At 30.1% G+C, this 22332-nt stretch overlaps 3 protein-coding genes across 3 annotated transcripts; 1 reads left to right on the top strand and 2 right to left on the bottom strand.

Annotated features, from left to right (window-relative positions):
- Positions 1 to 699: 699 nt before the first annotated feature.
- EM1 (Stress induced protein) lies at positions 700 to 1741 on the top strand. The gene is made up of 2 exons (XM_020380134.3): positions 700 to 860; positions 1121 to 1741. The coding sequence occupies exons 1-2, from the start codon at positions 743 to 745 to the stop codon at positions 1339 to 1341; spliced, it is 339 nt and encodes a 112-aa protein (XP_020235723.1). The 5' UTR covers positions 700 to 742; the 3' UTR covers positions 1342 to 1741.
- A 208-nt stretch (positions 1742 to 1949) lies between these two features.
- G4 (UbiA prenyltransferase family protein) lies at positions 1950 to 10936 on the bottom strand. The gene is made up of 15 exons (XM_020380136.3): positions 10743 to 10936; positions 10483 to 10527; positions 10274 to 10362; positions 6921 to 7008; positions 6641 to 6726; positions 6457 to 6543; positions 5998 to 6063; positions 5825 to 5908; positions 5664 to 5725; positions 3294 to 3369; positions 3134 to 3196; positions 2923 to 3004; positions 2669 to 2745; positions 2490 to 2537; positions 1950 to 2394 (listed from the first exon to the last, which is right to left on the bottom strand). The coding sequence occupies exons 1-15, from the start codon at positions 10858 to 10860 to the stop codon at positions 2332 to 2334; spliced, it is 1134 nt and encodes a 377-aa protein (XP_020235725.1). The 5' UTR covers positions 10861 to 10936; the 3' UTR covers positions 1950 to 2331.
- A 4402-nt stretch (positions 10937 to 15338) lies between these two features.
- Positions 15339 to 18933, bottom strand: HCC1 (electron transport SCO1/SenC family protein). The gene is made up of 7 exons (XM_020380133.3): positions 18701 to 18933; positions 18343 to 18549; positions 18118 to 18208; positions 17129 to 17341; positions 16691 to 16780; positions 16414 to 16546; positions 15339 to 15777 (listed from the first exon to the last, which is right to left on the bottom strand). Exons 1-7 carry the CDS (start codon positions 18842 to 18844, stop codon positions 15669 to 15671), a joined length of 987 nt encoding a protein of 328 aa, XP_020235722.2. The 5' UTR covers positions 18845 to 18933; the 3' UTR covers positions 15339 to 15668.
- Between the last annotated feature and the right edge of the window lie 3399 nt (positions 18934 to 22332).

Below are 22332 nucleotides of genomic sequence, written 5' to 3'. Positions count from 1 at the left end.
AATTCAATTTATTATACTTCAAACATTAATTTTTATTTTACAAAAATACTCATATATTGAATTTTTCTTTTTAAGTTCAACAAATAAGTTAAATTTAACGTACATCTTTTAAGCTATAGATAGTCTCCATTTTTTAGAATACAAAAACTGAAATATATATTATTTTTATTTGTTGTCTTAAAGTACTTTTGAATTAAAAGTATTAAATAAAGTTAATTAAGTGAAAAATTATTCATATTTAAATCTAAAATTTTAAATTTTCTTTGCTATAAAATGAGATTGTTTATCTTTCGACAAATATATACTTAAAGTGGCATTAACATATAAACTATCATTTACCTATTTGTTTTGTACTTTTTTTTTTTTGTTTTGCATGAATTTTGTAAATTACATTTCGCAATTTAGTTTGCAAGAAAAACTTAACGAATAATGAACACCGCAACCGACCGTTATTATTTCGCAATTACCTTGCCAAGGCTCGTATGTGTCATGCTATGCAATTTTCAGTTTCACCTAAACGCGTGTCCTCTTTCTCCTAAAGCCACGCATCCTTGCATGCCAACACTTACGTTTCCTTAACTTTCTAGCCTTTTCTTCCATTGCTATATATTTTTACTGCTTTACATGCATACTTTTACACACTATAAAAAGAACCTTTCTACCCTCAGTTTTGTGAGCATTAACCGTCAAGTGTTTTTCCTTTACACTGTTTTACTCGCGAACTTGCAAGAGGAATAATAGCATGGCATCTCAGCAAGCAAACCGTGAAGAACTTGATGAGAAAGCAAGGCAAGGTGAAACTGTGGTTCCTGGTGGCACTGGTGGGAAGAGTCTTGAGGCTCAAGAACATCTTGCTGAAGGCATGCATGCATGCAATCTCTCTCTCAACAATACACACTGTTAATAGTCAACTTTTTTTCACAGGGCATTTTTTGTGTTTACCTTAAGGGCATAGTGTTCTTAAGGAATCAATATGCAGAAAATTTTCACTGAAAGCTGGAAACTTTAACTAGTACATTAAAATTTGTTGCAAACTAAAAACTTTAACCAGTACACAGGGGCACTGGATAGTATTTTCCTTAAGTTAAAATGAGTTTTTACAATGTTAATGGATTTGTAGGAAGGAGCCGTGGAGGGCAGACAAGGAAGCAGCAGCTAGGGTCAGAGGGGTACCATGAGATGGGGAGCAAAGGAGGGCAGACAAGGAAGGAGCAGATGGGGAGAGAAGGGTACCAAGAGATGGGACGCAAGGGAGGACTCAGCACTATGGATAAGTCTGGTGGAGAGCGTGCTGAAGAGGAAGGCATAGATATTGATGAGTCTAAGTTTAAGAAGCACTAAAATATGTGATCAAGTAGTGTTTGGTTGTAGTTGTTTTAATGTGTGTTTCGATGTAGTAGTAGCAGTAGTGAATATATGCAGGAGACTAGTACTATAATGTATGTGTTTTGATGCTCCTGTTTGGTGGGAATGGTAGGTATGTTTAGGTCTCGGAACCTTAGGTAGTGGTTTTTATCTTAAAGCAAGAGATGGAGCATGTCCAGCATGCATCCATGGTGGTCTGTTTTTAGGAAGTGTTAAAACTGTCAACGGAGACTCTTTTCCATTGAACAGTGAATGTTCTCTTATCTATGAACATTTAGAGTTCTATCAAGTTTTATGAGTGGCCTTGTGGAAGTTTGTCTTTCGAATATACGGAACAAGGAGGATAAATAGAACCTAACATGAATTTACAATGCAAGATATTACACAACTAAGACATGGTTAATGTTGTGTGTAAGTTTATCAATGTGATGAATTAACCTTCAATGATAAGTATCATGAAAGAAAACAAGTACGTGGCTGAGTGGTGGAATGGATATTTTATGATTTGTATCGGTATTTATCTTAAATGAATTCTGTCATGAACGAAATAACATGTACCTACGGTGAGTGGTGGGAGAGAATAATGACAATAATTTTAAGTTTTCATCTCAAAACAAGGGTCCCATTTAACGAAATGTATGTGTCTACACTTTGTACAATTCATTGTCCTTTAAAGCTTCCTAAAAAGAAACCTCTTCTCATCCTAAAACAATCAAAACTTGAATAAGTGGATAAGAGGAGAGAACAGAAACATAGGAATAAAGAAAAAAAAAATAATACACAATACTGGGTAAGCCTTGGTCATACTCTTTGCATGTAGGGTGGCAATAAACAAAAGCTATGTCACATAATATCTTGAATGCAGGTACATAACAGAAGCCACTCTTATCCTTCTAATCGGTGATTCCCTTCTTCGTCTTTATTCTATGAGTCGATGTCCCTTTGGTAACTTTTGCACGTAACAGATCAATGGCTAGTTGCTAGAGCAGTAACCAACAGACCAAGCACCAAAAATGGCTGTGCACTAGCCTGCAAACATGAGAAATGATCGATTTAGTTGGAATATTTTACTCTAAAAGATACCATCTATGCATAGAAGCTAAATTTAAGTAGTGAATATATACCTGATATTTAACATCATATTTCACAGGGTCCTTGAGGAAGTACTGGAACTGCAAGACATAAGATGATACCAACCAGTTAGATGCCAGTAAAATTTGGATATAGAAAGAACGGTTCAGCATGCAGCAGTCACGTGATTGTAAAAAATATTTTAGCATGTTTATATAAAAGTGTGCTTTACCTGAAATACGACTTGTGGAATTATTAAGGCAAGTAAAGCCAATGCATAGAACGGTTTATCAGCCCCAAGTAGATATCCTGCAACCATAAATGTAAATTCATTTCTTTGCATTAGAATGTAATCCATTTATATTGCTTGTTATAAAATTAAGCATTGGTTACTGATGAAGATTAATCATGTTAAACATGATACACTATCTCCAAATATTCTTAGCACCGAAAAGAAAAGTAGTGTCTGTAGAAAAGAAAATTTACCAGCTACAGATAATTGAGTAATGTCAATAGCACCAACACATATCCATTTTGCAGTTTCAGCACCAAAAGCAACTGGAAGAGACTACTCAAACAAGGTTGCCAATAGAAAAGTCAGCAGAAGATACTTCAATGACTGTGCATGATTATAATTTCTAAAACATGGAAAGGTTCAGAGTACTGTTACTCAAAGGCAAAGGATAATACAGTAAACCTGAAGCCCTAGAGCTCTATCCCCTTCAATACTTTTGAAGTCATTGACAATAGCAATTCCCAACTGCAATGTGATACAGCAACAATGTTAATGACCAGTCTAAGTTATCATTTGAAATATTGTCAATCCAACAGAATGTCATATTGAATATATTACGTACTCCAGCTATGCTGTACAGAAGTGTGAGAACAATTATGTCTGGTGTAAGAGTCCCAAACAAAGCTTGACCAGCCCACCTGTCAATAAGAAATCGATCAAGATCTTAGGAAATACAGCAAATCCAGAAAAAATAACTTGATAAGTAAATCAAACAAGATCAGTTTAATCGTAATTTTCTGTTGCTGAACCCATTTATGTTTTTATAGCAACCCTTGTCACATTCCAAAAGTAAAATCCTATCCAAAAGCAAATTTTTTTAGTATATTATAAAAAGGGCTCCATCAAGCCCTTCCTATCAAGTGTTTAAAAGGCTTCATTGTTGTTGGAGTGCTGATAGAACTGACTCTAATATACTCTTTTTAACATATTATTATTGATTAAAATTGCTTTAAAACAATATCTATGTTAAATTATGATGCAAATTCTAGAAACATAAGAAAGATGTATAAGAAAGAAAAAGAAAATTCTAGAAACATAAGAAAAGTTGTATAAGTCTCTAGAAAAAACTAAAAGAGTAGAGACTTGAAGAGTCTAGAAAATTCCAGATATTTCCACTATCATCTAAAAATGGAATACCATGCCTATAAATAGGCAAATTGGGATTTCAGTGTAACAACAACAATTACCACCACTACTACTACTCTCTAAATACAAATAACTTTCTATTATTCCACCAACTATTCCTTTGACAACTATCATATACTAACAGTGGTATCAGAGCCTGGTTCAATCATCTACTGGGCGTAGAAAAATCACCTAATTACTTCTAAAATTTCCTTCTATACTTATAAACATTTTTCTTTGATCCATGGCCTCCAATACCGTTAATTTTTCATCTGTCCCTTTACCAGTTTTTACAGGTGAAAATTTTGATATTTGGAAGCTCAAACTAAAGACATATTTTATCTCACAAAAACTGTGGGATATCGTTCAATCTGGTTATACAAAACCAGATAATACTATCACTCTGTCTAAGGAGGAGCAGAAGAAGTTAAAAGATTGTGAACAAAAGGATGCACAAGCACTGTTTGTTCTTCAACAAGCTGTGGGAGAAACTATCGCTAGAAGGATCATGGACGCCGATACTGCAAAAAAGGCATAGGATATTTTGGAAGAATTTGAAGGCAGTGAACAAGTACGCTCTGTCAAGCTACACTAGCTAAGAAGAGAATTTGAGACCATTAAAATGAAGGAATCCGAGACCATTGAAGAATACTATGGAAGAATAAAAGAAATAGTTAATAAAATAAAATTATATGGAAAAGAAATTAAGGAGAAGAGAGTGGTAAAAAAAATTCTTATCACTCTCACGGAAAAATATGATTCCATTGTAACTTCCATAGAAACTTTCTCATATCCATCTTCTCTATCGGTGAATAAATTAATTGGTCTCCTCAGAGCGCAAGATTAAATAGTCGTGTCGATACAAATTTAGTTGAAAATGCATTTCAATCAAAGCTTAAATTACAATCTAGAAATAAAGAAGATGGAGGAAAGAAAAATGCTGGAGAATATTCTAGAAACAAGGATTCTAGAAATTTCTCTGGAAACAAAAAAGATAAATATCCTTCATGTGATATTTACAATAAGCCGGGACATGCAGAAAAAAATTGTTGGCATCGTGAAAACCCAATATGTCACTATTGCAATAAACCCGATCACGTGGAGATGTACTGTCCTAACAAAAATAAACATCAAGCAAATTTTGCCGAAGAGCATAATCAAGAGTAACGTCTGTTCTATGACTTAAAGCTTCTACATCAGAAAGGTATGATGAGAGATCTACCCAGCCTAAAGGAAAATATTGAAGCTTGTGAAGAATGCCTTCTCGGAAAACAACAACAATTACCACCATACTACTACTCTCTAATATATTCTTTCTAACACACTATTATTGGTTAAAATTGCTTAAAAACTATAAAACCATGAACGGGTTCATTAAATAAGAAACAGGTGTAAAAAAAATAAATAAATAAAAAATAGGACCAACAAATTGTTTTTATAAATTTTAGTTACTAAAAAGTGTATTTAAAGGAATGTGCTATAAAAAGTGCGTGGTTAACATTTGTCTGGACAGCATAGTGCACTAGGCTCCCATTTGGTGACATCTGGGGATAGGTCACAAAGCTGCAATCTTATTGGTGCACCATGGCCCACCCTATTAAGATTTTTTGTTATATTTATAAAAAAAAAATTGTAATAATGCCATGCATCTTGCATATAAAAGCTAAGAATCATTCTTGTTCAGCAACTCATTTATCTCGGTAGATAAAACAAATCTGAGAGTTAACTAAAAAAACACGTGCACACAACCAGGATAACAATTTAAATCTATAGCAATTAGAGTTTGTCAAAGTAGAAGGTACCACACCATGGTAAGCTAATGTAACTTGCTCCAAGGGCAAAGTTTCCAATCCATCCATTTTGTTTTAACTAGAAACAGATATAGAACTTGGTCAAATAATCATCATAGGCAAAAAGGAAAATATAAGGAAAAGATTCAAAAGAATCAAGAGATTTTTAGAAAACTACCTTTAAAGGAGGTGCGGAATATATATAAGACAGTAGGGCTCCGCCAACCGCAAGGTAAAATACTATAGGCAAATCATGCCCTGCCTGTAAAGGAGAATACTTGTACCAATCAAGCTTATGATAATTGAGAGTCAGAAGTGATGGATCATGAGACTATTTTGTACTGTACCCACCCATATGTCCAATATACCAGCTATTGAAAGACCTCCAAGCAGCAACACCCATATTTGAGTGATTACCTGCAGGATTTTTGAGCAAAAGGTGAAACAATAAAAATAAAAGGCTCAAATATATTTTTTATTCTCTTAAATTTGAGGTAAATTTATTTTTATCTCTCAACTTTAAATTTGATGTTTTTAGTCTTTTTTAATTTGAAAAAAAAAATAATTTGTTTTAACTCCTCAGACCACCAAATAATTTGTTTTAATTCCTCAGACCACCAAATAATTTGTTTTAATTCCTCAGACCACCAAATAATTTGAGTAAAGAGATTAAAATAAACTTTTTTTTATTTTCATATTATAGCAACTAAAAAATCAATTTTAAATTTAAAAAATTAAAAATCAATTTACCTCTTACTCAACATATTTAAATAGCAACAGAGACATCACAGATTCAGATTTGCAATATACCTCATTCTCCGATATTGCCCCAGAAGGAATTGGTCTATAAGGTTCATTTATTGCATCAATTTCTCGGTCATACCAATCATTCATAGTCTGAAAAATTAACAGTCAAATAATTTAAAGTTATCTCAGTGTGATAATTCCATCCAATAGCAGCTGGCAAAAGTTAACATCAACAAAAATATAGTACTTGTGTATATCCTGTCAGGAATGGGCCAGACATAAGCATGCACAAAATTGATTTAGCAACATCCTCAAAATTCCAATGGAAGTTTCCTGCCAGAGATCATAGTAGATTGAGAACATCAAGAAGTTGTCTCAAATCAAATATATGAATCTGTACCATGAAGGATGGAGCATTAAATGTAGAACTTTAACATGTGTGAACAATTATCACATAAACATGCAGGACCAAACTTTTTTGTGACCATCACATTTTTAATATTATGCTAACTGATAGAATTTAGTACCAGAGGCAGCAGCACCACAAACTACACCCCAAACTAATGGAGGCCAAGTGACAGGCTTTGTAAGCTGAAGACGAACCTTCCATTTGTTCTGCACAATATATTACCAATCAATTATGAAATACAAATATTTTTCACAAACAGTTATCTGATAACTGCATTATTTTGCAATTATATGATAACTGTATAATTTTACTAAGCCGTAAACTTGCAAATCTAATCGTTAGCTATTTAGAACCAAAGCCACGTTTTACTATGTCCCAAAATATTAATGAATTTCCAATTAAGTATATGAAAATGAGAATAGATTAATAGACTATAGTGGATTGTATAAGACACATTCAGATTAATGTACAGTACAGTGCCATTAAAGAGGTAGGCAGATTTGGAAGGGTTTGCAAAATGACAATATGAAGACAATTTCCTATATGATGGTCCAATCGGCAATCATCAATTCTGTCTTTCAGATTCATATAAGTTGTTTTACTAAGGATGCATGTTTGTCATTTTAGTTGCACAAGATAATATATTTTTTTTGTCAATCCTTCAATCGGTTCGATCATATTATAAAAAATTTAGGTGTTAAATGGAAAGCCAGTTATGTATTTGACAACAGAAATTTGCAAACCTTGATTTCCAAGGAAGGATGTGCCCATTTAATATAAAGTAGTTTGGGGATGTTTAGAAAAACTTTTTCATAAACATTTCTAGGGAGAAAAAATAGGAAGAGATAATGAAACAAGCTTTCCATAAACTAAAATTAGTTTATGCATGAGTTAATTTATAAAAGTCCTTTCATAAACTTCTTCAAAAAATTACAAATTAGTTTGTGCTCAAGTTAGTTTTAGCTAATATGAAAAAAACTTAGTTTCATTTTTTCTTCATATTTTTTTCTTCGAAGTGTTTCTAGAGATGTTTATCAATTGTTAAATATGTCATCATGAAAACCTATTGTTTTCTCTTCACCAACTTTAAGCCTCTGCAGATCCCAGAGAGCTTATGGAAACAAACAATCCAGGCAATTTCTATTCTAAGGTAAGCCAAATACTTGTGTTGTATGCATACGGGCACGGTAATGGATGGGTACGGAATACACGATTTTTCAAAAATATAGGATGGGTATGTTAATATATATATATATATATATATATATATATATATTTGAATAAATTATATAAATAATTAAAAAAATCTAACATTTGTCACTTGAACTATAAAATCATAATAAAAATCATAACACCTAAAGCATGATTATAATATTAGGCTTCAACTATGATATCACACTTTAGTTGTGATATATCACATTAATTGTAACATATCACATTGTTTCCTTCTCCATCATTTGTGAAAGTGACTGCTTCTAAAAATAGCTTATCAAGAGAAAGAGTAACAACTTTAAGAACCTTAGTCCCTTCAAATGGATCTCATTCATCAACACTAATATCTCACATTTTCTTCTCATCCTCAATATAACTCTTGCTTTTTCTGAGAGGAGACAAAAATTTATATATATAAAAACTAAATCTTCAGTTTTCTTAAGATTGAACCTATTTCTTTTCATAGAAAAGATAAAAGAATGTATTCCAATTTCTCTTTTAACAAGATGACAATAGCTGTGAGAAAAGTTTCAATGCATAATGAAGTTTGGAGATTGTAACACCATATATGGCCCACCATCCTTTGATTTCAAGTTCCATCTATCTTACAAAGAACCAAACTGCCCAAACTCTTCTCCAACACGAGAATTTGACAAAGTATGTGATTACTTCCGCCCTTATACGAGAATGATTTGGAATATTGAGTCCCAAAAACTGTTGATGTGTTCGTGCGTGGATGCAGATTGATATTTGAGAACAAACAAAAATAATGAAAAACCTTATTTTTCTTTAAGAGTTGTAGGGAATAACTTTTAGAGTACTCATGCTTCATAGGTAAATACAGCATAAAGCATAGTATCAAATTTCAACTAAGAAAAGTGATTTAGTTCACCTTATCACACAATTCATATCACTTTGTTCTTATACTACACTCTACTATGGTAAGTACTATTTGGAATTAGGTTATGACAGATTCAAATAGGTATATAATACTTTCATCTCAAATAGGTATATAATACTTTCATCAAATTGTCTGCAATCTTTAGCATAATAATAGAATTGTAATAGCACTGCAAGTTAAAACCTTGCGAGTTGTAATAGAATTGCTGTATTTCTCTCTATTTAGATATTCTATGACTGTAGTTACCATATCACAGAAAATAAAGAAATAGATGAAAACAACTAGGGCTCTATATTGCTGACAGCAACACGTATTGCATATTACACAATATTGGTCTTGCCGTGTTCCCACAAAGCAACACGTATTGCATATTGCACAATATTGCTCTTGCCGTGTTCCCACAAAGCAACACGTATTGCATATTGCACAATATTGCTCTTGTCGTGCTTCCTCAAAGCAACACGTATTGCTTATTGCGCGATATTACTATTTTTATGCTTCCCATTGCATTGTCATTTTACATCACAATAAATTTTGTGATGCAACACAATATAACTGTAACACTATTTTATTCTATTATTTTGTTTAAAAAAATAAATCCACTTTTAAGTTAAATAATCTATTTATTTTATCAAATCAATTAAATCAAAAGATTTAATCAATTAAATAAAGAAAAAAGAATTTCACGCATAAAAAACATTTTTTTTGCACCAAGTATAAAAAATATTGATTACCGATTACCAACCATAGAAAGTGATTTACCAAAAAAGAAAAAATACTATAGAAAGTGTGTTTACTATAGAATTTCACTGATTTGGAAAGAAAAAAAGTATGTTTTTTTTTAAACCAGATACCTTAGTTAAAAATTAAAACCAGTCCTCTGAGGTATATAAATGTGTTCAAGGAATTGACCACCTGACAAATATTTTTACATCCACACCAAACTAAAAAACTTTTAGAATCCCAGACCACATTCATGTGCCTTTTTATTTTTTTCCACTCTTATTTCTACACAACTAAACACACCATTTTGTAGATCTTTGGTTAAGCTACCTAAAGTAGCTTTTTCCTTGGACGTGAAAAGTGAAATTGAGTCTTTACTTTGATCCAAACAAACTTCCTATCTCCTTCATTTCTCCGTACCAAACAAATCCTTAGTGGAATGTGTACAAAACCATTGATCAGCCATGCATGAACCTCTATAAACTCACACACACAAGCAAAGTTCCTGCTCAAGGAATCAATGGTTGCAATTCTCTTCATTTAGATTGATTTCATGACTGTAGTTACTCAATCATTAATCAACAAATCTACATCAGAATATAGCAATTGCTATAAGGTTGAGTTAGACTACTCACTGTTTCTTGAGCAGCTCCTTTGATACCAAGAAGCTGATTGAAGCTTGAACCATCTTTAGATGGTGCAGCACCCGGTGCCTGAGATTTAACTGCTCAAATCAAACACCCCACCAATTGGGGCAAAAAGAAAAAACAAACTTTCTCTGAGAAAACACAAAAATAATTGGAAATGAACAGCACCAACATCAAACCACAAAACGCAAAAACACCTTCATTAGCATCAGTCTCCGTTGCTCTAATGGACAATCTCCTCCCTACAATACCCACACAAACACCAAGAATTTCAAATCCACTGAAACAAGCCACATCAGAAAAGCATAAAAAAAGCAACTTTGACCATGTTGGTTGCTGAGAAAACTATTAGAAGCATGATTAGTGAGCACATTGAAGATGGGGAAACAAAAGAAGGCCCAAAAGGGTATTCGGAACACACAAGAGTTGAGTGAAAGAAGAGTTGTGAGTCACCTACTGGAGAGTGTGAGAGAAAAGGGTGGCAAAAGGGGTCGAGCTTGAAGTGAAGGGGTTCTGGTGTGCGTGGGTGGTGATATTCTAGGAGGAACCGAAACCATGTTGAGCAGAGAAGCCATTGAAGATTCTAAGGTTGAAGATGCTAAGGATATAGACACAAAGAGACGAGTTATTATTATCAATGCTTATGAGGAAGTGATAAAGTAGTTATAAACAATAACAACTATGTCTGATGGCTCACTCAAATCGGGTTCTACTTGACCCGATGCTGTCTACAAAGTCAATTTTTCAGTACAAAATACTATTCTTCTGATTCGATTTAAATAGCAAAATTATTTAATTAAAAATTAATTAATATTTTAATTTTATTAAAATTATTATTTTATACTACTTTCCATTGAAACTTGACATTAAAAATACATAATTTTAGTGCTATTCTCTGAACATGATTGTGGTTTGGCTTTAATATTATTGATGTTTTTATATATATACAAGATTTAATCGTATAATTTATCAAAATTAAAAATAATAGTTAGTTTAGTTCATAATAATAAACTTATCTTTTTTAATATATTTTTTTAAAAAATTATTCTTATATTATTTTCTTTTTTTAATTAATATTTATATATTTTTTAATCAATTAGAATATATATATTATATATTATTTCTTTCTTCTAATAATAATCATCTTCCTCATAATCAATAAGGTATATTTTTTAAAAGAATTTATAATTAATGTATTTTACTAAATTAAAACATTTTAATTAGAGATATTTTAGTCTAAAAATAATTTATATATAAAATAATATAAATTTAGTCTTATATAAAAAAACAAATAATAGTTTAAAATTGAGTCACATAAATGGGAAAATAATACATTTTGACATTTAATGTAATATTTTTATCATGAATATTTCAATTTTAACAAGAGAATAACATAAGTTTAATTCTTAGAAAAAATAGCTAGGATAGTAAAGAGAGTTGACTAACTTGATTACTACAAATGACGAATAACTCACGTCACTTAACTAATTAGTTATGGATCGAATCTAATCCTTGCAAATATAAAAAATTTAAGTTGAGAGACAATGTTCCCCTACTTGGTATCAGAATCCTAAATGAGATTAATTCTTGTACTTGATGAGAAAATATTCCTTGATAATTAAAAAAAATTGTGAAGAGATTTTACATTATTATTTGATTATAAGTTATAATGTAGAGTAAATATCTTAATTTTTATAATAATTATCTTGAAAATTAAATTTATATTATTATTTTCTAATTAGTTAACAACGTAAAAAAGATGTATTTAATAATGTAAAAAACAAATTCTTTTAATAAATAAAAAAATCTTAACTTTTTATTTTTTTTCATTTTTAATTTTATTTAGATAATTTCTTATGAAAAATATTTATTATAGGTTTTTCATTTTATTTTCATTCATTATTTTTAAATATCACGGTTTTTAGTTAATCTTCTATTTTAAAATGATTACATAAAAAAAAACGAAAATTCCAAGGTCAATTCAAAAGTAATAAAGTATTGTATAATAATTATATTAAGGCTTTTTATAAAGTAAAGAATATATTTTAAAAGTTATTTAATTTTTTGGGTTTAAAAATAAAAATAAATACTGAATATATTTAATTAAGTTTCAAAATTAAATTATTTTTAATTGATCAAATAGTTAAATCATTTAATAGATAAAAAAATTATTCAATTAATAAAATCATTAAGTTGATAATTTTTTGTTTTATGATATAAAATAAACTACTAAAGTTTTTAAGTTATTTAATAAATTATTTATTTGTTTAAATTAAGTATTTGTTAAAAGTTATATATCAATCCCATTACATCATGTTGATTAAGAGATAAATATTTTAACTTATAGTATCATGTCTGTTATTTTAATGACTATTTTAAAAGCATATTTCACCGGTAAAATTCACAAAATTGTATCCTAATGACTTCTCATTTTAAAATTGAAAATCACAACTCTTTCTTCATCGAATATCTTGGTCTTCATGGCTATGTCACATTACTATTGTGTCCGTGCTTCAACTTTGTCAACATTGCTAATAGGTTGTTTTGTATGTTTATCTATATTTTAAAATGTGATTAGCAAATTAATAAGTTGTAACTTAGTAGATAATTTTATCCTTTAAATATACAATTGAGAATTTGATCATTAAATAGTGTGTATGAAAAAATATTTATTGAAAGATATTAACTTCTTAAATGAATTTTTCAAAGACATGAAAGAACACCACTTAAATTCTTAAAAAAAAAAATTATCTACAAGTTGGTTGTCGCATTTTGAGTATGTAATTTTTCATATCTTCATAAAATTTAACAATGGTAACTTTTGCATCACTTAAAACCAAACACATTATAAGATAATTGCAAAAATGTTTGAAGGATCATAATTAGTGAATATACTAATTGACCTTTTTTCCTAGCTTCAAAGAAAGGATAATGTGTTTGAGTTAATTTCATAGTAAAAAAAGTAATTAATTATTTTTTCACGGTAAAGATGAAGTATTAAATAATTATTTTTAATTTTTCATATTATCACTATTTTTGGGCTAGAATTGATTATTGGATATTATTAAAATGCACTAAGGAGATGTTTGCAAAAATTAATTTTACTTTTTCAAGAATATGAAATTGATAAAGTTAAATTCTTACGTTTGATTTATTAATTAAAAATAACATTCTTAAAAAAATTGTTACTTGGTAATATTTTTTTTACCTATATTTTTTACAAAATTATTTTTATGAGATGGGTGAAAATTTAACTTTCGTTAAATTGAAAGTTTTATTTTGATAATAATGTCATATTACCTTTATTTATCTATTTAATGCAATAAAAATCATTGATTATCATATACTACATTTGTTTCTATATATAAGATTCAACTTAGAATAATTATTTGTTCTTTTATATAAGATCTAATTTATAATATTTAATGTATTAATTATTTTTAAACTAAAATATCTTTAATTAAAACACGTTCTCTTAATTTGTTGAGATACATTAATTATAAACCCTTTAAAAAATATGCATTATAATTGATTAGAAGAGTAAACAATAATAATTATGAGAGAAGTAATATGTAACATGTACTCTAATTGATTAAAAGAGATGTGAGTAATTAATTAAGAGAGTAACGTAGTACCATGGTAGTTTTAATGTATATATATATATATATATATATATATATATATATAAGATAAATTTATTATTATAAAAAAAAATTAACTACTTTTCTGAATTAGGTATTTGATACTTATATATAAGAACGAAGATAATAATATATATAAATATTCTTAAGAAATATTTATGTCCAATCAGATACATTTTAATTATTTCTAAGAATTATGATTCTCAATATTTATAATTTTAAAGAATCATGATTCTCATACATGAGAAGAATTCTCTTCTATAAAATATTCTCTAAGAGTTTGTTTAAACAAACTTCTCTATTAACACTTTTAAGAGAGAAAAAAAGAAAAAAGAAAAAAAAATAAAAATTTTCATAAATTAAATTGACTTATACACAAGTTAAAATTTATTTTACAGAAATTAATATGAGAGAAGTTTTTTTTTTTATATAAATTAACTTACTTATAAATTTAGTTTATTTTATTTTTAAATTTTATTTTTCCTAAAAGATATTTTGAGAAAAGTTTACTTGAATAAACCGAGTAAAAAAGGTGGCTGTGTGCAAACAGATACAACACCCTCTCACTTGAGTTATACTACTGTTCCTTTTTTAGAAGGCTGGGTATTGGGTTTGAGGCTAAGGACCATGTTGAAATTAACAAGCTTACTTCAATACATGGGACAGTTATATAAATATTTGGGGCCAAAAGTAGAAGTGATATGACAGACTTTATCTCAAGTATGAAATACTTCACCAAATGTGGCCATAAATATAAGTGTATGAAAGGCAGAGAAGTTGAAAAGGTGGATCATAATTCAAACGTGGGAAATGAGCACAAGGCTAACATCAGCATCCAGATTACTGTAGCTAAATAAATCATAAATCGTGGCTGAAAAATCAGGCACAAACATGCAATTTTTTTTTTAAATAAACCAGGATTTCCTCTTATAATCATTTGATGTACTGAAATTTATTTAAAAAATTAACCTATTTCAACATATATTTTTTTTATACATACTGAACAACACACGAATCCCTGCTCACATGTTTAAAAGATAAGATTAAATGCTAACTCTGTCACATGTTTTTAGTTCACAATCACACACTTCAAATTGTAGCTTATACTACCAAGTACCAACAGTTATTACCAAGTAGCAACAGTTACTTCAAATTTCTTTAGTCGCTTAATTTTAATTTATCATTTCTTTAGTAGTGTTTTCTCGGTAGCATTTTAATTATTCAAACTTTGGTAAGTTGTCCTAAATTTGTAACTTGCTCACATTAAAACCAATATACAGAGGTTCATGCAAATGATCAATGTTGAGTGCCAACATTCAAAAGTGTTTTGCTATCAATGAAAGAAAGGAAACCAATCAAATTCATTTTAAATGTAGCCTCTTCTCTGTAGAAAGATCGTAATTCTCAATCAGTTGTCTATAAACCGTGGTTTTTCTTATTATAAGATGCCACATCAGATATAAGGAACATGTTGAACATGGCATTGTGATGCCGTTGCATCTCAAAATCCACATAAATAACAATATATGGCCACAACTTTTTCAAGTACAGTACTAAACATTGGGAAAAAAATGACACCAATTAAGTTGAATTTTGAAACTGAAATCTCCAGAGTCACCTGGACCTAGCCTTCAGAAGTATATTCAGAATTGATAGTGTAGTTTACTACCACAAGGCCAAAATTCATGCAATTTTGTTTCCGCGAGAAAGAAATGAGGATACCAATAGCAAGGTTGTGCAGGTTACTTCTTGTACTGCTTTATCTCCTTAATAACTCCATCAGTAAGTGAGTCAACATCATTGTTCTTGCCAAAAAACTTTACAAATTCCATATCAGGACTCATCAAGTATCTGGAAAGAATTACCATATTATCAGGTTAGCATTCATTATTCAACAAGAATGATCCTTTACAAGAGCCATGTAATTCTACAGATGCAACCACATACAATTACATATGCACAGATAACAATGAAAATGCATAAGCATAATAAGAGAATTAATAGATAGGAGTAACCAGGAAAATGAAACTTTCTGTCTGCAAGCTAATTGCTCAACAGATAGCCAAAAAAACCCTCTATCTAGTATAATGACACTAATGACTGAAACACAAAAAGCAATTTATTAGAAATGTTCAAATTTTCTATTAATTCAATTTGATCAAAAGTTATTGAATTTGCCTGGTAACCATAGGCTTCCATGTTCCAAATAAAATAGATATGTATGAATGTGGCACATGTGGATAGAAGTTAATATTCCGTCATGATGGGTATATTTCAATGATTAGGTCATTCACAACTTTATGGATATTACCACAACAATCACTACGCTCATCCTTTCCGTGGAAATATTTCATAGATTAGATCATCCACAAATTTCATTTCCAATATCAAGATTAGAAATTCATAGACACACTACTAGCATACAGCATCAAGACCAACTGGTGGAAAAGAATGCAAAATATATGAAGTAAAAACAATATTACATACATAACTATGGAGTGATCAACAAGATAATCTGAGTCTTCCTCCGCTGTCTTCATGTAATAAACACGATATGCACGAGCAACATTCTTTATCTCATCCGGGCTACCAGTTAATCCAATTAATTTTGGATGAAATTCTGAAAAGTATAAATTACCAAAATGAACTTAGAATTTAGTAACTGATATAATATTCACCCCTCCTCCTCCCCTTCCATGAAAAAAAAAAATGAAAAAAACACAATAGACCATAAAAGTAATTTAAGAAGTATGACGCCAAACACCTTTGACATATTCACCGACTTGTTCAACAGTATCCCTCTCAGGATCAACAGAGATAAAAACTGGCACAGTTTCAATTCCACCTTTCTCCTCTGCAGGGAACCAAGAGACATGGATATGATTACCATTAGTATATTATCACAAGATCGAAATTTAAGATTGAAAAACTGTAATGTGTTTTCTTAACAGCCATAGGTTAAATCAAAATGCCAAAAACAAAAAGCACTTGAAATTTCATTTTAATCACTATCCCATTGAATTGAACCTCGATGGTTCAAACCCACTCCAGACATGTACCTCTCATGAAGTTCATTATTTCAGACATCATTTGGTATTGTAATTGTTCATTGACTACTGCAAAGAGAATTAGAGCATATTTTGCTCTGTATAGTATGAAACTTAAATTGACATACACCAAGAAATCACCTACAAAAACTTACTTATTTTATCAACAGCAGCTGCTAACTTCTGTAGTTCATCTGGACAAATATCCGGGCAGTGAGTAAAGCCAAAATATAACAAAGTCCACTTTCCCAGGAAATCCTTTTCAGTTACATATTTTCCGTGATGGTTGATAAGGCGAAATGGACCCCCAATTGCAGCTTTTCCTGCAGAAGGTCCCTGCTTAACAGCCTCTGTTTTATTACGTATTTCTACACCAATAAAAGTTTAATCAATAAAGGAAGAAGAAAACATCCACAGCACCTTAGAATCAAATTGAAATGCAACAGGAAATGGAGCTATTTGATCTTAATTTTTTCATGCCACCTCTAAGACACAAATATGTGGCACTATATATCCTTTACATAACTTCATCCTCAAACAAGATTCGACCCTGCTAGGATTCTATAAAATACACAAGGAAACATGCCACAATTTATTTAACAGTCATCAAAAAATACGCATCTACTCTTGTATTATAAATTAGAATGCACGACTTGGAGAGTGAGGCTCTCGTGCTTCCTACTTTCTCAAATAGATATTCTGTATTTTCTCTCTTCTTTCTTTTAGATGTACATTTCACACATAACTAGCCAAACAATTCTCTTTCAATCATCTCAAATTGTATACTTTATTTTCTTATGGCTTGTCTATCTCTTTCAATCTACCCTTGTTTATCTCTATCTCTATAAATTGAATTTCAATAATTTTGTATTAATGAATTTTTCGACAGTGAAAAATAATCTTATATCACAAATTATGTTGTTTATTGTACATCCAAAATATAACTTACATATTCAAAAATAATCATTTTTTCTAATCTTAATAATAATACAATTTATATGTTAAATATTTTTTTTGCAGACTAAATTACCTGTGATAATATAAGCAACAACAAACATACAATTAACGAAGACACAACCCCCATGCCTAACCACAAAAAAAAAAAAAAAAACAACAACAACAACAACTCACCATAGTAATCTACCTTCAATATGTCGCTTCTTTTCCTTATCATAGTAGAACACCAATCCAGCTCCAGTGGTTACCAACAAGAGAAAGCTCAACCAAGAAACAGGCTGAAAGATCGAACGTAAAATCAGCTCACAAATCGAACCCCCATCACATAAAATCCACATGAACCGGAAAAATAAAAATGCTCAAGGAAGAAGAACCACATTGCTAACAACAATAACTTTAGATATATACACACCCCTCCGCGAACAGGTTTCCCAGCATCACTTTTCTGATCTCCACCTCCAGACTCTTTCCCTTGGCCAGAATCATCTTTTGCAGAGTGATCCGAATCCGAAGCTGGTCTTTCTCCTTTAACATTATCAGCAACAGCAGAAGAAGAAGAAGTGGATAGAAACATTTGACCCAACCCCAACGACCCATTATCACATCCTTGATTCTTGACCTATAAATTCAACAGAAAGAGACACCCAATGAGAATTAAAACTACCCCAATTGAGATGGGAGGAGAAGAACGAGAAATGGAATCAAAGCAACGAACTTTACGTGGAAAAATTGATTTTTTAGGGGTGAATGACAATGAAAGGAAAGTGAACCTTGTGAGGGTGATAAAACGGTGGACGATGTGGAGAGTATGGTGGTAAAAGGATGGAGGGTCTTCCATGGCGAAGAAAGTTTACTAAGAGAAAGCGCGTGGAAGAGCGAAATTGGTTGGCCTTGGTGCATACAGTGGACGCCATTAGAGGAATTATGTGCTTCGCAAAACCTTAACCTTAAACCTTCGCAGACAAAGGACAAAGGGTTTTGTAGTTGGAACACGGAAATTGATGTTTTGTATCTTTATCAGAGGTGAAAGGGCACACAAAATGAAAAATTAGCTAGAAGTTATTATTTTAATTATTTTAATAGATTTTGCAAGGATTTTAAGTCAATTTTTTAATTCAAAATTTTAATAAAATTTGTGTGATTTTTATAGATTTTATATATTTTTATAGATTTTTATATATGATAAGAGTTCAAAAAGATTTTATACATTTAAATTTAAAAAATTAAATACAAAATTAATTATAAAAAAAGTATAATATCTGAATAAATAATAATAATAATAATAATTCTATGTAATATTATGTCTTTTTAAATAGTATTTACCTAAATATTCATAGTTATACCAGTCTTTCAAATATTAGAATCTTTTCACTTTTGTTCCTAAGTTTGAGTAATAGGTTCAAAATTATGATATTTATTAACCTATAATATTGAAGATGAAGGTTCATCTACCGGTTCAATTGAAAATTCATCAAAATGATATTTTTTATGAAGAAAGTTATGTAATATTGCATATGCTAATACAAGTTCTACTTGTGTCTTAAATAAAAATATAGGTGTTGACTTAAAAATTATGAACATTAGTTTAAAAATATCAAATATTCTCTCGATCACATTCATTAAAGATATATGACGAAGATTAAACAATTCTTTCTCATTTTCAGTGTCATTACTTTGACTTGCAAAATCTTGTAAATAATATCTTCCATCTCGAAATGAAGCTAAAAATTAGTCTCAGTTAGGAAATCCACAATCCACCAAGAAATATTTACCTAATTACATATGCAATATATATAATATAATAATAATAATTATTATTATTATTATTATTATTATTTAAAGAATAAGAATTTATCTTGAGCCGCTTTAAGTCCATTTCTCCTTGTTATAGCATCATTTAGTAGTTTAGAATCATGAGTTGAACCCTCGCACCCACTAAGAACGTACATGAACTTAAAATCAAAATTATAAGCAGCTAATACATTTTGTGATATCTTTCCATGACGATTAAAGTAATTGCTTACATATCGCCCCCTCACCATTGTTGGAATATGTATCATGTCAATAGCTCCAATGCAATCATAAAATTTAGCATATATAACATTTCATCGTATGAAAAATATAAATATAGTAGTGTCAAATTTAATTATAATTTTTATTGTAAGATAATGAGTACATACATTGAATAAGAGAGGGAAGAACCTTGTGCTTTCTCTAATTTTAACCGGCATAGTTGATTCTGGTTTAGTCATCAAAGTAGGTGCTATTGTATTCAAAGCCTTCAAAATTTTGTGAAATTTTTCACTTGTAACAAATTGTGATCAGCCAAATGTGTTACAAATTACACAATATTGAGTATTTTAACCAACAATTTGTAGGAATGATGTAAGCATTTCTTCAACACAAATATATTGTGTATTCTCTAAAGGTGTTTTTTCTCTAAGAATTGCACATAACTCTCGAAATACATCTGGATGACTGGATACATCCTATAAACTTGTCGAAATATTGTAGGATCATCGTTTAATGCTCGGTGTATATAGTCATTCCCCATGTTAGTAATTTGTTGTCAATTTAATGGATGCTCAATTTGTTCATTATGTATCATAACTAGAAACTGAATCAACACATGTGTTCATGCATGAATTGCCATTACACATGCGTACATGGCTTCATAAAATTCTTCGTCATCTATCTTTTTGCCACCCATTTCTTCATCATCTATGTCACTACCTTCATACATGCTCGAATGTGACATTGTACCTATATAAAATAATATAACTAAAAATCAACAATATAATAAAAAATAAATAAAACATGCTAAAATATTTCAATCAAGTACGACCAGAATAACATCAAAACAATATAGTTTCACTATTCCAAAATGTGTTCATACACAACCAAAATATGAAGCAAATACTTCAATCAAGTGCAACCAAAATAACACCAAAACAATATGGTTTGACAAATCCAACATGTATTCATACACAACCAAATTATAAAGAAAATACTTCAATCAAGTGCAACCAAAATAACACCAAAACAATATTGTTCATCCTGACTTGTACTTTATCTAATATGAGTGTTCTTCTATTGACATCATTAAGAAAAAGTCTTTCTTTGCATTAGTATCAATCGCTGTATAGCAAGTTCGATCATCCAAATTTGGAATATCTTTTATAGCACTCCAAATATTTTCCATTGCCTCTTTGTCTTTTTCTCTTTTCTCCATCAAGTTAGACATTTTTTCAAAATTAACTATAGTCTCAATGCCAACAGATATGGGCGAGGTGATGGAGGTTGGTAAGGTGGTTCATAGTGATATGGTGCAATGAATATATCACTGTTAAGATCATATGAAAAGTTTTCAATCCTAAAATCAACATTTTCTTCTCCAAAAGTTGTAGCATCGGTATCATCAGGGTCTACTAACATGGAAGTGTGCTCACTAGGAGTTCCACCCCCAATAACAATCTTCAAATCCTCATAATTAATCATACTTTTTTCTCGAAGATTTTTGTGACTTGGGTGAGACTTGAAAAAAAATCCATTATTAAAATATTGAAAATAATATAATGCACTAATGTAAACTATTAATATATTTAAAAGATTATGAAGTAATCTTATCTTTAAGTAATATTTCCATACTTCATCACTAGCGGTGAATGTCTTTGTAATTGGATCCCACCCAAAGCCACAGTTGTTGTGCATAAGTGTTAACATATTATTATATTGTTTCTTAAACCACTTGATTTGACTCAAATAATGATTATATGTTTTAGGGAATTTAATTTTAGCATTGAGACGAGGAAGGATGACTCTCTCCACATTTAGTTTGCTAATTGACCTATTAGCATCACACAATCCACTTTTTATAGCATCCACTATCAACTGTAACAATTCATTAGAATCCTCCTTGATCCAAACTTCATGATTTTCTTTCTTTCCTTTATTATTTCCTTGTGAATCTCCCATTTGAATTACTAAAACAACATGTGTTGAGAACTAGTTATATAAATAATTATAGATAAAAATACTTATTAAATTTATATCTCACATAATAGGTACCTATATAATTAAAAACAATACTATAGCCCCGTAAAAGACTTAATTTCTATATATATATATATATATATATATATATATATAGGCTATACATTATTATTTATATATTTTAGATATTTAAACATCCATTATTCAATTAAAAAAATGTTATATGATATAGATAAATATCTCAAACTCAACAGTTAAAGGTGCTAGTTAACTATGGTAAAGACCTTTAAATCTAAATTGATTACAAGGTCTTGAAGATCTACAATTGATTGTAGAGATCATGATATCAATTTCATCTTTCACCTTTCCCTTTTCTCAACACGTGCTATAAAAAATTACTACTTAAAAG

This window comes from Cajanus cajan, chromosome 4 (genome assembly GCF_000230855.2).
Source record: "Cajanus cajan strain Asha chromosome 4, NIPB_CcT2T_4, whole genome shotgun sequence".
Classification (NCBI taxonomy): Eukaryota; Viridiplantae; Streptophyta; class Magnoliopsida; order Fabales; family Fabaceae; genus Cajanus; species Cajanus cajan.
The sequence above is the reverse complement of the archived record's forward strand: the minus strand, read 5'-3'. Positions and strand labels throughout refer to the sequence as shown.